Source organism: Penaeus chinensis, chromosome 14, assembly GCF_019202785.1.
Source record: "Penaeus chinensis breed Huanghai No. 1 chromosome 14, ASM1920278v2, whole genome shotgun sequence".
NCBI lineage: Eukaryota > Metazoa > Arthropoda > Malacostraca > Decapoda > Penaeidae > Penaeus > Penaeus chinensis.
The window spans coordinates 2917560-2932559 of record NC_061832.1 but is presented as its reverse complement, the minus strand read 5'-3'; the positions used below and the strand labels follow the sequence as shown (position 1 = coordinate 2932559).

Here is a 15000-nt window from a genome sequence, read left to right as displayed (position 1 = left end):
AATATTGGGAACTACCGAGGAAGCCTAAGTATGATTCGAACCCGCCGGAAATATATATATATATATATATATATATATATATATATATATATATATATTTATGCGTGTGTGTGTGCGTAAATATGTGCATATATATGTGTGTGTGTTTATATATTTGCACGTGTACGCACACACACACACATACATATACATACATATATACGTATAAATACATATACATATTTACACATATGTGTGAGTGAGTGTATGTATATACAAGATGTATATATATATATATATATATATATATATATATATATATATATATATGGTAGAAAAACCTGCGATGCACCTGAAGATGGAATCCAGGTGGATTTCGAAACTGTAGTCTCATTTTCAGTAAATCTAGTTTTTGCATTGTGGGGTTTTCTACATATATATCCATATATATGTATATATATGTATATATATGTACATATATATAGATATATGTGTATATATATATTTATGTATGTATTGTACATGTATTTATATACATATATATACAGTATATATGTATGTACATATGCATATATATATATATATATATATATATATATATATATATATATATATACACACACACACACATATGCGTGTGTGCGTGTATTTACATATTTATCGTATGTATATACTTACATATATATATGTATATACACACACATATACATGTATATATACACATAAATATACAAAAGTATATATATGAAAATATATACATATATGTATATATATGGATATATATCCATGCAGTTATGTATATGTATATATATGTATGTACGTGCATGTATATACATACACACACAAATATATATATGCATGTATATATAAATATGTGTGTGTGCATGTATACACATAGATGAATTCATATATGCATTTATGTATGTATATGGAAGCATAAGCTCCTATTTATGAGATATTCCATGGCTGCCACTAACTTAAAGGGGTAATGATTACTCGCGGTTTTTTTTTTATCAAGGCCGGATAAGTTCTCATCTTACCGTATTCAGGTTTAAGGTTATGGTCCTAAACAGTGGTTTTAATAATATACATAGTTAATACTCGAAAAAAAACGCACCCTTTTGTATTCATGGCTTCAGTGGGGACTTTATTTTTTTCTTAGAAAAACACAAGATAAATATGTATTTCGTACGTTTTAATATCACTTTTTATATCTGTCTTTCTCTACCTATATTGCTTATTCTTTCTCTCTCCCTCTCTCTCTCTGTCATCCTCTATCCCTCTCACTTTCTCTTTCTATAACAGGTGTACCTAAACAGACTGTATGGATGATAAAGAATGGTCATGTATATGCAACATTGAAGAGGTACAAGAACTTTGGACCAATAACACAATTGTTAATTGAAATGCACCGCTATGTCGGCTGTTGCTAATACCATAATGGTCCGAGCATAGTTTTATTATGTTGAAAATGACTGTCAAATACAAATACCTTTTTAAAATATTATAGAACGTTCAGTGTCCGATTAAACCAAAGCAACGTTTGACTGATTCCGCTGAGAACGTTTTCTTGCTTGCGTCCCACGAAGCCGTCCAGCGTAAAGGACCGTGGAGCAAGTTATGGCAGCTTAACAGGTGTGAGATAAGGTGCTTGACCTTGACCCAGCTTCAGCCGCTCACCACCCCCTCTAACCCCTAACCCGCGTGCAACTGTCTCACGCGAGTTCCTTCACGGTCGTGACGTCACGTTGCAGCCGGTGGGCGGATATATAAGAACCGAGGCGAGAGAGCAGAGACAGTCTCTTCTGTGGACATAACGCACCATGAAGGTAGAACTTTGGCTTACAGCTTGCAATTGAATACTAGAATAACCAACAGTGATTACGTGTTTTATTCCAGTAGTAATTGTCAGTGAATGTTATTGATAATGAATACACTTATTTACTTTGCCGTAAGAACAATACAATGACTTCATGATATATATCCCATCTCTTACTCAACAGCAGAAAAAATATTTTTGTCCACAGATCCTTCTGTTAATCGTCGTGGCATCTGCCGCCTTGGCCAAGCCTCAGTACGGCTACAGTCCCCCTGCTACCTATCGGCCTGCGCCGACCTATGCTCCCGCTCCCTCCTACAGGCCAGCTCCCTCTTATCAGGTCCGTTCGAGTTTATGTGTGCCTGTTGTTTTCAACTGCAGAATTCATCCAACTATTTCGCTACAGTGTATATTACTTTCATTCCTATACAAGACTGACAGAGCACTCCTCACCCCACAGGCCCCAGCCGAGTACGACTTCCAATATGGCGTCAGGGACTCCTACTCCGGCAACGACTTCGGCCACAACGAAGACCGCGACGGATACAACACAAAGGATCCTACTACGTGCAGCTCCCCGACGGCCGCCTGCAGAAGGTCACCTACTACGTCAGTGGTGACTCAGGCTACGTAGCCGAGGTCAGCTACGAGGGACAGGCCCAGTACCCAGCCTACCACGCCGCCCCTTCCTACAGTCCTGCCCCGGCCTATGCACCCGCCCCTGTGTATGGATAATTCTTGAACGAATTTAGCGAATGTACGGTATACTTGTGTTTATATATATGTATTTTTATCAAAAAAAGAAAGAAAGTTATAGGACTTGATTTTATTACTCAAGATGCATAATTTATCACGGAAAGGCCTCTCTCTGGCTCGCTCACTGGAATTTCGGTTCAAACATGCGCCTTAGCATGCAGTTGCATTCATGTCTGGAAATTTTCTTTGATCAGCAAGCATTTTTTCCGGTGCTCGTTTGGATCAAGTTCTCATTTATTAGTTCCATCAGCGAAAGTCTGAAAATATAAATTCTCTCTTAAAAAGAGCTCCATTTTCTTATGATTACTACTTTTCACTGCATAATGCACAACGTAATCATACTGTGTATATATGTACGTACTACTCTGTACACATATCAACGTCACTTATCTTTTCATAAACAATTACGTAAGATTTGCCGTGCATGTACGAACCAGGTCAACATCTGAACTGGTTCCGCTGAGAAAGCTTCCATGTGTGTGCACCCACGAGACTGTCCAGCATAAAGAACTGTGGAGTAGATTTTGTCAGGTCAAAAGGTGCGAGATGAGATGCTTCATCTTGATCCTGCTTGGACCACTCTGGCCCATCCACCTCCTAACTCTCCTTGCAACCCCTTCAGCCGAGTTCTTTCGCGGTTTTTGCTGTAATTGTAGCTCAGTTGCAGTCCTTTCTCTGGTTTACCCCAAAACTGTAGCGATGAGGCTGTGACTCATAATTGAAGCGTGAAAGGCATATTCTGCCACTACCTGCTTATTATGCCGACGGACTCCATTTTGACAATCAAAAACACTGGTGTAGATCCTTAAATATAAAAATAAAGCGTAGTTGCGTATATACGTGCAATGGAGAGGGGATACTGTAGAGATTGTAGGTGTGGAATTTTCAACCATGTAGAGGGCTTAATTACATGTGCTTGTATGTAATGGCTTCATAATTTCTTGTTCTACGCATATCTCAGCTTTGAGTAGAAGCTCTAGTCCTTAAACAAATTTCGCTGATTATCTTTGAGACGGTTAATCCCAAGAGAGCATTTCTTTTCTTTAGTTAGGATCATAAAAAAAAATATATATATATATTTAAAGTTATTCATTTTTATCGTTTTGCAGTAATCCTAATATTGCATGGAATCTTGCACATTCATAATAACGACACAATATATACATATGCAAACAATTATTGCATACATGCAGACACACATATATATGTATATATATATGTGTGTGTACGAATATATACACATGTGTATATATATGTATATATGTATGTATATATACACATGTTATGTGTATATTTATATATATATATATGTATATATATACACACATATATGTATATATATAAATATATGCATGTTTATATATATATATATATATATATATATATATAAACAAGAATACAAACAACGTATCGTGTGTGCAAATTAAACAAAATAAAAGAAAACGAAAAAGCTGTCTCGAACCCCCTAGCAAAGGTTACATGTCAGACCTATCAAGATTCCAAATGTGATCCTTTTGCCTATTTCACTGCATGAACACACACATGCATATGTATATACATGTATGTGTTTATATATATATATATATATATATATATATATATACTGTATATAAATGTATGTACATATATGTGTGTTTGCTTGTGTGTACTGTATATATATATGTGTGTGTGTGTGTGCGTATATATGTATATATGTATATATACATATACTGTATATATATATACATATATATATATATATATATATATATACATATATCTATATATACATAAACATATAAATACACAATATAGGCAAACACACACGCAGACATATATACACAAATGCATGCATATATGTCTAGACATATATGCGTTTTTTTGTATATCACATTACTTTTACCAAATAAGGAACAACTCATCAAAGAGGAATACTCGCTGCAATAAGTACCCAAAGAAATCAATTATGCTGATATATATATATGGATTTTGTATATATATGTACATATAAATATATATTTATATACATTTGTATATCACATATATACATATATACATGCACACACATACACACACACACATATATATACATACATACATATATATATATATATATATATATATATATATATATATATATATATATCAACACATTCACATGCACGCGCCCACACACATATACAAATATACATACATATGTATACTCATATATGCATACATGGACTATATGTACATATGTTCGTAACTCACGTTGCGTATACCAAATAAGGAACACCATCAAGTACCTAAAGAAATCTTTACGTTTCATGGCCCGCTTATCTGCCACAATCTGGTAAGATCGAACGACGTCGTATGAGTACAATTCCGGTTCTCGCAAATCAGAAAAGTCCCAAAAGAAATCGAGTTGACTCAACGCGAATCGGGGGTGATTGGTTATGACGTCGTGACGGCAGCGGCGAGCGCAGTTGTCCGCGACATTCAGCGATCCTGTCGTGACGTCACATTGCAGTCGGTGGGCGGATGTATAAGAGCCGAGGCGACAGAGCGGAGGCAGACATTCTCCTCCTCTGAATGCAACGCACAATGAAGGTAAGACTTCGCATTTAGCTCACATGTGAATGCTAGAAGATCGAAGAGTGATTTAGTTGGAGTTTAGATACCGTGTTATTTGAGTACATACGGCTAATAATTTCCGTGTGACTAATACATTTTAGATTCATTTCCGATGAGTCAATATCAGGACAGGGTATTTTAGAATATACATATATTTTTTTCTCATGACGCTTGAAATACTTGTGTAAGTAGAAAAATATTTTTGTCCATAGACCCTTCTGTTAATCGTAGTGGCATCTGCCGCTTTGGCCAAGCCTCAGTACGGCTACAGTCCCCCTGCCACCTATCGGCCTGCTCCGACCTATGCTCCCGCTCCCTCCTACAGGCCAGCTCCCTCTTATCAGGTCCGTTCGTGTTTATATACGCCTGTTGTTTTGAACTGGAGAATTCATCCAACTATTTTGCTACAGTGTATATTACTTTCATTCCTATACAAGACTGACAGAGCACTCCTCACCCCACAGGCCCCAGCCGAGTACGACTTCCAATATGGCGTCAGGGACTCCTACTCCGGCAACGACTTCGGCCACAACGAAGACCGCGACGGATACAACACAAAGGGATCCTACTACGTGCAGCTCCCCGACGGCCGCCTGCAGAAGGTCACCTACTACGTCAATGGCGACTCAGGCTACGTAGCCGAGGTCAGCTACGAGGGACAGGCCCAGTACCCAGCCTACCATGCCGCCCCTTCCTACAGTCCTGCCCCGACCTACGCACCCGCCCCTGTGTACGGATAATTCTTGAACGAATATAAGTCGACTTATAATGTGGTTTGATTTGTGAATAAAAAATTGGAAAACGATCTACATTTAATTTTAATTGCGTTTGTATGACTGAACCTTTAACAAGTTTACATGAACATCCATTTGCATAAATACATTCAAACTCTTTACACAGGTACACGTGCACATGTGTGTTTATATATAGTATACACTTATATATATTATATATTGTAAATATTATGTATGTATATATTATGTGTATATATATATATATGCATATATACAATATATATACATATATATTCTGTAAATATATAATTATACAATCCCACACACCCATATGTATATGTATTCCTTTTTAATCATGAAGACACACATAAGTACTTGTATACATATGCATATATGTATATGAATACATATATATACACAAACACTTATTTACATATAGCTGTTAGGAAATACCCTCCCCCCCCAAAAAAAAAAAAAAAAAAAAAAATGTAACTGGTAAAAATTCTAAAATATGTCATAAGAGTGCATTGATTTGTATTTAGATACTAGGGAATATATACATGACTCTTTAACCGAAGACATTCTCAAATACAATATAACATAACTTCCGTCGAAAGTCACCATCGGTCTATCTGATCTTTACATTGCATATTCATTCTGTCACCTACAATTTCACATTAACAGTTAATGATACATGATAAAAGTTCATCTCCTAAAACGAATGAGACTGTCAGCCATCAGGGGTCATTAGGAAAAATCTAATTGCTACTATCAAGTGATTGCGTAAGATGATATTCATTTGCAAAGATTAGATACTGTGTTATTTTTTATTTGACAAAGTATTGCACAATATCTGATATAGGATACGCATAACATAAAAGTTACAATGTGCTGGTAATTATATTAATCAATGCTATTTTTAGGTATGGATGTTTGCTCATAGATACCGTGTCCTTTTGCGCACTTACCACACTTTATGTCATGCAATTAGCAGTTTTGGAATTAAATAACAATCTAGTTATAGTTGTAAGTGTTTTGTGACTCCGAAACTCATGAGGTATATGTTTCTCTCTCACTGTAGATAAGGACAATATAAATGGTAGAGACCGACGTCGTGGGATTTCCACACGGGAGTCATACCAAGAAGCCAGTTTAACGCAATGATCATTGTTTCGTCCCTACGCAAATTCCATATTTCTTTCGAAAGCCCTTCCCCGCCTTCGTGCATGCGCCTACACATCGGGTCATCAGATGTCTTATGAACCTTATGAATTCTCTTTCTGCACTTAAGACCAGGGGAAACTACAGTAATATTAGATGCGTAGCAGTTGAGGGTAAAAAATGAGGACAAGCAAGGAATCGCTTGTACTGCCAGGAAACTGGTGAGTTATGACTTCTTGAATGAACGCTTGCATGAACTTACCAAAGTACAATATGTTTCAGCCAAAAGTAAGAATCCGTTTCAAAGAACCGGCTTTACACGTGCATTCTATTCGACCTGAAGCGTAAGACAAGTACAGTATTTAGCTAATTTGATAGTTGTAGTAAATTTGACGCATGCAGTGTTTAAATAATTAATTTTAGAATCACATATTGCAGTTATTAATTCCGTCTAGATAACAGTAACTTATAAAACATATATTTAAAACAAATCGAATTAAGATATTGGGAGAAGTCTGATCGTAAGACAGTACACACATACACGTACTACTCGCTCATGGACATGTTTGGTAGCATATATCTGTATATATGTGTGTGTATATGTATATGCATGTATGTGTATGTGTATGTCTAGGGGTGTGTATGAAAGGTAAATTATATGATGTTAGTAAAACCAGCAAGTCTTTTTACAATTCATATAATAATAAGTATATTGTAGATTCGCTTAAAATTGTCGAAGAATTATCCGTACGCGGGGACGGGTGTGTAGGTCGGGGCAGGACTGTAGGAAGGGGCGGCGTGGTAGGCTGGGTACTGGGCCTGTCCCTCGTAGCTGACCTCAGCTACATAGCCTGAGTCGCCACTGACGTAGTAGGTGACCCTCTGCAGGCGGCCGTCGGGGAGCTGCACGTAGTAGGATCCCTTTGTGTTGTATCCGTCGCGGTCTTCGTTGTGGCCGAAGTCGTTGCCGGAGTAGGAGTCCCTGACGCCATATTGGAAGTCGTACTCGGCTGGGGCCTGTGGGGTGAGGAGTGCCTTTGTTGAGCTGATGGATGCTATAGTAATTAATAGATACAGCAGCAATACAGTGGAGTTCATTCTACAAAGGAGAGCAGCATGTGTATATAAATACGAACGGACCTGATAAGAGGGAGCTGGCCTGTAGGAGGGAGCGGGAGCATAGGTCGGCGCAGGCCGATAGGTGGCAGGGGGACTGTAGCCGTACTGAGGCTTGGCCAAGGCGGCAGATGCCACGAGGATTAACAGCAGGCACTGTGGACAAGAGTGATATTTTCAGTAGACAGTCAAAATATAAGACACTTTCTACAATTATTTCGTGGCTAGCAAAAGTATATTTACAGATAAAGATATTCACCATTATTGAGATTTCATGATTTATGAGAATGGAACACCCCCTTTCCCAAAGTGTGATGGTAAAATATTATTAACTTGTTCATTGTGGCTTTCATGGTATTGATGATTAAAGGCGTCTAAAGTTATAAAAATCTCCAACGTCCGTGCATAGCATCCGCTCGTTACATAATCCATCCAGTCTCCTCGGAACATCCCCAATGCTCTGCTGTTGACATTATTGGGAATCAATACGAGAGGAAGTCACTGTGTCACTCTTCATTCACTCTATGCAAGGGCCCTACCTTCATGATGCGTTACGGCCACAAACGAGACTGTCTCTGCTCTTTCGCCTCGGCGCTTATATATCCACCCCGGCTGCAACATGACGTCACGGCAGGATCGTTGAAAGTCTTCGCCGCAGTCGTCGCGACGTCGTTAAGACTCACCCGTGATTTTTGTTGGATTGTCAGCTTTGGTCTTTTAGTGCCTTTTAGACTTGAGGACTAGCATAATTATCACAGTGTTTTTTCCTATATGATATGAGCATGTTCCTTATTTGGTATACGCAACGTATACCTATATATATATATATATATATATATATATATATATATATATATATATATACATATATATACATATATATACACATGTATAATTTATATGCATATAAGCATATATGTATATATATGCATATTTATATCTATATTTATATTTCCATACATGTATTAATATATATCTATATTTTGTATATCTCTATATATATTTATGTATTCAGGTTAGTGTGTATGTACTGATATATATGTATATATACATATATATTATAAACATACATATATATATATATATATATATATATATATATATATATAAATATGTATACATATACACACACACACACACATAAACATGTGTGTGTACATGATATCTGTGTGTAAACATATATATATATATATATATATATATATATATATATACACACACGCACACATATATGTATATACATGAGTATCTATATATGTTTATATATATTCATAAATATTACACACACATATGTATGTGTGTGTGCGTGTTTATGTGAATATATATATGCGTGTGTATGTATATATACATATATACATGTATATATGTATATAATGCATATACATAGGCACGTCCTATCTATGTAGATATTTTGTGCGTATGTATATACATATACATGTATATGTATATAAATTAATTGATATAAATAACAAATAGACACATGCATTTATATGTATACATATATGTATACATTTATAACCTCTTTGTCATTGTATATGTACAAGATTTTGTATAGGTTTATTATTATTGCAAAGTTATGTAAAGCGTGATCCTCCGAAATTTTCTTGGTGACTTCAACGTCAGAAGAAGAAGTGATCTTTCGGTAGCACACGTCTCAAAGATCTTCAGCAGCATTTGAAGTCGTAACTTTACACGACGATGGCGGACGCGTAAATGAGCAACTATTAATCCAATTTTCACATACTTTTGTTTGATATGCTGTCTTCCTGGTTGAAAATCCCACATCCGCACGCTCCTGTGAAGCCGTATACGCAGTCACACATACACACACAAACACACACACACACACATATATATATACACACACCTTTTTCACAAAGCAGTTTTCGACTGTTCCTGGACATAATAAACAGATGGTGTTAGCATTTAGATACTTGAGTCACAGTTTCGCGGTTGAACCAGTGCGTGGATTGCAATTGAGCTATAACAAGAACCGCGAAGGAACTCGCCTGCAGGAGTGACAAGGATAATCAGGAGTTGGACGAGTCAGATCGAGCAGTCCAAGCAGAGTCAGAATCAAGCATCTCATCTCTACCAAATCCTACTCCACAGTCATTAATGCTGGACAGCCTCGTGGGAGCAAAAGGATAAAACTTTGTCCGAGGATGACACCCTTGTTCATACGCGCACCGGATTATCTTACGTAATATATATTGATATATTATGTAAAAGTTATAGCATAATTAGTGGTCGTACGAATGGTAATGATAATGATAGCAGTGAACAGTAATAGTTGTAATAAAAATTATAAAAATAATAATAATAATGTGATAATCTTTTAGCTGAGATTTTTTTTTTAGATCTAAAAATATGCCTTTCTGAACGTATAAACTTTCGCAGCATATACATATAAATTAATAGCTGATTCAAACAACCGCCGAAAAAACCCTGCTTGCTAATTACAATAAATATCCGGTGTTGCATGCGTGGTGTGAAAATCAACTATGCGATCCTGACAATGTCGATTTCGTCAGCATAGTCATTCCACGGTGACAGAAGCGCTAATGCTTATGTTTGTGTGATAAAATATAGCTCATAAGCCGTGAGAAAGATTATACAAAGTGAATAATACAACTAATTTCAATGACTCATCATAAATATATTTAAAAATATAGACACAAGTATATTGTACATTTGCGTTAAGATTATTTAAAAATTATCCGTAGACAGGGGCGGGTGCGTAGGTCGGGGCAGGACTGTAGGAAGGGGCGGCGTGGTAGGCTGGGTACTGGGCCTGGCCCTCGTAGCTGACCTCGGCTACGTAGCCTGAGTCGCCACTGACGTAGTAGGTGACCTTCTGCAGGCGGCCGTCGGGGAGCTGCACGTAGTAGGATCCCTTTGTGTTGTATCCGTCGCGGTCTTCGTTGTGGCCGAAGTCGTTGCCGGAGTAGGAGTCCCTGACGCCATATTGGAAGTCGTACTCGGCTGGGGCCTGTGGGGTGAGGAGTGCTCTGTCATGTTATTTTGTAGAAAACATGAATACTCCAGCAAAAACTGGATGAATTCTATAAATGGAAATAACACGAATAAAAACAAACGGACCTGATAAGAGGGAGCTGGCCTGTAGGAGGGAGCGGGAGCATAGGTCGGAGCAGGCCGATAGGTGGCAGGGGGACTGTAGCCGTACTGAGGCTTGGCCAAAGCGGCAGATGCCATGACGATTAGTAGAAGGAACTGTGGATAAAGATTTTCCACTGTTGCGTAGGAATGGGATATATATATCGTGAAGCCATTGCCTTGTTCTTATGACTAATTAAATAAGTGTATCCATTTATATAGCAGTTACGGAAAAAAACACCAAATAACCGTTGGATATTTAAGTGCAAGTTGTAAGCCAAAGCTTACCTTCATGGTGCGTTATGTCCACAGAAGAGACTGTCTCTGCTCTCTCGCCTCGGCTCTTATATATCCGCCCACTGGCTGCAACGTGACGTCACGACCGGTGCGGGAACCGTGAAGGAACTCGCGTGAGAAGTTGCAAGCGGGTTAGGGGGTGGAAAGGGGAGGGAGCGGTTGAAGCTGGGTCAAGGTCGAGCACCTCATCTCACACCTGTTGAGCCGCCATAACCTGTTCCGCGGCTCTCCACGCTGGACGGCTTCGTGGGACGCGAGCACGAAAACGTTCTCAGCGGAATCAGTCAAACGTTGGTCTGGTTTTAACGGGCACTGTACGTCCAATTAACTAATCAAAGGAAAATTCGAAGATGCATGTGTGTTTATGTTTAATTTATATGTAAAATTCATGTGAGAGACGGAGATACTTTGGTTTTTATTTTATTTAATGAGATAAACGTTTATTAAGACAAACGTTTGCATCTCAAAAAGAGGAGACCATTCATCCCAACAGAATATCTCTGCATGAACACTAATACTTAATGGCATACAGTAAACAAGATAATAACATAAATACTCACCCTCATCTTGGTAAATCACTTTTTGGGTCCACACACTTACGCGCAAGATACATAAAACATATGTTTGCAACATACTATTATGCTTCCGAAGGAGAGAATAGATAACATTGTAAAGCAACGTTTGTATCCCAGAAGAATGTATGAAAATGACATTCATCCTTAACACAACAAAAGCCTACTCATGTCATTATAGTCTCAACAGAAGCAACAACCTATGTAGCGGTATATAGTCACCAGGGACAATTATGGTATTAGCCCAAAATTCTTGTACGTCTTCAATATTTCTCATGCATGACCATTCCTGATCATCCATACAACCTGTTCAGGTGCTTATGTTAAAGATTAACAAACGTGATAGGTAGTCAGACAGGGGACAAATATATTTTTTTTCATCATGTGTTTTCCAAGGTAAAACTGAAATTCACACTGAAGCCATGAATACACAAAGGGTACATTTCAATGTATATAATCAAAATAGATTTAGTGTATAGGACCTTAACTTATCAAACCTGAATACAATAAGATCAGAAGTTAACCAGGCTTTGATTTTATTAATTTCTTCTAAATGAGGCAACGTTTGCCGCCTGTAGTTATTGTCATTTGTAAAAGTTAACTGCTGTCGTGGAATATTTTATATATGGGAGCATGTGCCTATATATGCATACATTCATGCATATGTGGACCTATAGATCTATGAATATATAAACATAAATGTATATGTATAAATATCATATATCTATGTATTCTATATATGTACATATACATTCATATATACATATATATATATATATATATATAAATATATATATATATATATATATATATATATATATATATATATATGTATTTTATATGTGCACATATACATTCATATATACATATATATTATATTATATATATATATATATATATATATATATATACATTCATATATACATATAAATACATATATATATATATATATATATATATATATGTGAGGACACACATATATGTATACACACAAACACACACACGTACGTATACATACATACATACATACTCAAACTCTTCATGAATATATTAACTACAGACTTCTAACGAGAGAAATCTAAAGTTTAGTTTTTTCTCGGTAAGGCGAGTTCGAATCACAGATCAATGTAGACGGTATTTCCCACTATTCAAGAAAAATAAGTGAGAATTAGTAACTTTTTGGTGTATGAGATGTATTTGGCGCGTTTCGATTGCATCTTCATCGGGCTGTGTGTCTTACGCTGTGAAGATATCTATTCTCATTTTTTTTTCTTCTAAATTTGTCTCAGTGAATGCTGTTCATCTGACTCCATTTAGAAGCTGTTGTGGGTGTTAGGGTGTTTAAGACTGTATTATTGATTTAAGTATACTTCATTCGAAGTGATGGTTTGTCTGTGCATATCTAAATTGTGTTACCACGTCAGTTAAAAGGACTTTATTCAAGAAAAGAGCCTGGCGAGGAGACGTTAACTGTGGTTCCGGTTGCCGTCTCACGCTAATGTAATGCATTGATTTTCAACCGGTTTGGCACACACACATATTATGTGAAAAAGTGCTTTTGTATGTATGCGGGATTTAAAAAAGCTGTTCTAAATTTTGATGTTTATAAACAAGTATATTGCACATTCACTTAATAATCATTGTAAAATTATCCGTAGACAGGAGCGGGTGTGTAGGTCGGGGCAGGACTGTAGGAAGGAGCAGCGTGGTAGGCTGGGTACTGGGCCTGCCCCTCGTAGCTGACCTCGGCTACGTAGCCTGAGTCGCCATTCACGTAGTAGGTGACCTTCTGCAGGCGGCCGTCGGGGAGCTGCACGTAGTAGGATCCCTTTGTGTTGTATCCGTCGCGGTCTTCGTTGTGGCCGAAGTCGTTGCCGGAGTAGGAGTCCCTGACGCCATATTGGAAGTCGTACTCGGCTGGGGCCTGTGGGGTGAGGAGTGCTCTGTCAGTCTTGTATAGGAATGAAAGAAATATACACTGTAGCGAAATAGATGAATTCTGCAGTTGAAAATAACAGGCGCATATAAACACGAACGGACCTGATATGAGGGAGCTGGCCTGTAGGAGGGAGCGGGAGCATAGGTCGGAGCAGGCCGATAGGTAGCAGGGGGACTGTAGCCGTACTGAGGCTTGGCCAAGGCGGCAGATGCCACGACGATTAACAGAAGAACCTGTTGACAAGATTTCATTTAAGAGTCTTTTTTTCAGTATTACGCAGAGAAAAGATCATGATAAGATACACTACTTTTCTTTAACATCGATGGACAAGCAATTACTACGACACTAACATTTAATTAATCACTCTTTGTTCTTTGATTATTTCACGTGTGAGTTGCATGCGGAGGTCCTACCTTCATGATGCGTTATGTCCACAGGAGGAGACTGTCTTGCTCTGCTCTCTCGCCTCGGTTCTTATATATCCGCTAACACGGACTGCAACGTGACGTCACGGCCAGTGCGAAGAGCGTGAAGGAGCTCACTTGAACGGGTTGTACCGGGGATGGGCGAAGGGGGGAAGGGGGAGGGGGGGGGGGCGAGAAGTTGAAGCTGGGTCAAGATCAAACATCTCGTCTCACACCTGTTGGCCTGCTGTAACCTGCTCCACAATCCTTTATGCTGGCTGGCTTCATGGGTACGCGGGCATGGGCACTTTCTCGTCGGAATTAATTACTATAATCTGCTTCTTAAGCGCACCGGCAAGTCTCATTTGCTTATGGAAGTGATGAGAGTTTAACATGTATACATACAGTAATGCTTGACTTAATTTCATGATGATGACGATTATGGGAGCGGAAGGTTGAGAGAAAAAGGGAGAGAGAGAGACAAGGAGAGATATTGTAGATGGATAAGATAGAA

At 37.9% G+C, this 15000-nt stretch overlaps 4 protein-coding genes and 1 pseudogene across 4 annotated transcripts; 2 read left to right on the top strand and 3 right to left on the bottom strand.

Annotated features, from left to right (window-relative positions):
- The first annotated feature begins 1802 nt into the window (after window positions 1-1802).
- Window positions 1803-2612, top strand: LOC125032072 (annotated as a pseudogene).
- Window positions 2613-5105: 2493 nt separating this feature from the next.
- On the top strand, window positions 5106-5951 carry LOC125032293 (cuticle protein 7-like). The gene is made up of 3 exons (XM_047623384.1): window positions 5106-5122; window positions 5359-5490; window positions 5611-5951. Exons 1-3 carry the CDS (start codon window positions 5117-5119, stop codon window positions 5884-5886), a joined length of 414 nt encoding a protein of 137 aa, XP_047479340.1. The 5' UTR covers window positions 5106-5116; the 3' UTR covers window positions 5887-5951.
- Window positions 5952-7722: 1771 nt separating this feature from the next.
- Window positions 7723-8702, bottom strand: LOC125032071 (cuticle protein 7-like). Its single transcript, XM_047623037.1, has 3 exons — window positions 8697-8702; window positions 8182-8313; window positions 7723-8058 (listed from the first exon to the last, which is right to left on the bottom strand). Exons 1-3 carry the CDS (start codon window positions 8700-8702, stop codon window positions 7783-7785), a joined length of 414 nt encoding a protein of 137 aa, XP_047478993.1. The 3' UTR covers window positions 7723-7782.
- A 2093-nt stretch (window positions 8703-10795) lies between these two features.
- On the bottom strand, window positions 10796-11452 carry LOC125032243 (cuticle protein 7-like). The gene is made up of 2 exons (XM_047623337.1): window positions 11260-11452; window positions 10796-11149 (listed from the first exon to the last, which is right to left on the bottom strand). Exons 1-2 carry the CDS (start codon window positions 11371-11373, stop codon window positions 10874-10876), a joined length of 390 nt encoding a protein of 129 aa, XP_047479293.1. The 5' UTR covers window positions 11374-11452; the 3' UTR covers window positions 10796-10873.
- Window positions 11453-13733: 2281 nt separating this feature from the next.
- LOC125032070 (cuticle protein 7-like) lies at window positions 13734-14774 on the bottom strand. Its single transcript, XM_047623036.1, has 3 exons — window positions 14721-14774; window positions 14184-14315; window positions 13734-14067 (listed from the first exon to the last, which is right to left on the bottom strand). The coding sequence occupies exons 1-3, from the start codon at window positions 14772-14774 to the stop codon at window positions 13792-13794; spliced, it is 462 nt and encodes a 153-aa protein (XP_047478992.1). The 3' UTR covers window positions 13734-13791.
- Between the last annotated feature and the right edge of the window lie 226 nt (window positions 14775-15000).

Excerpts from the sequence above, each read along its gene's own strand:
- LOC125032293 (XM_047623384.1), top strand. Across the intron at positions 5,491-5,610 it reads GGCCAGCTCCCTCTTATCAG|GCCCCAGCCGAGTACGACTT; the intron begins GTCCGTTCGTGT and ends CTCACCCCACAG.
- LOC125032071 (XM_047623037.1), bottom strand. Across the intron at positions 8,059-8,181 it reads GGCCAGCTCCCTCTTATCAG|GCCCCAGCCGAGTACGACTT; the intron begins GTCCGTTCGTAT and ends CTCACCCCACAG.
- LOC125032243 (XM_047623337.1), bottom strand. The coding sequence starts at position 11,373 with ATGGCATCTGCCGCTTTGGCCAAGCCTCAGTACGGCTACAGTCCCCCT. Across the intron at positions 11,150-11,259 it reads GGCCAGCTCCCTCTTATCAG|GCCCCAGCCGAGTACGACTT; the intron begins GTCCGTTTGTTT and ends CTCACCCCACAG.
- LOC125032070 (XM_047623036.1), bottom strand. The coding sequence starts at position 14,774 with ATGAAGCCAGCCAGCATAAAGGATTGTGGAGCAGGTTACAGCAGGCCA. Across the intron at positions 14,316-14,720 it reads GTTACAGCAGGCCAACAGGT|GTTCTTCTGTTAATCGTCGT; the intron begins GTGAGACGAGAT and ends TCTTGTCAACAG. Across the intron at positions 14,068-14,183 it reads GGCCAGCTCCCTCATATCAG|GCCCCAGCCGAGTACGACTT; the intron begins GTCCGTTCGTGT and ends CTCACCCCACAG.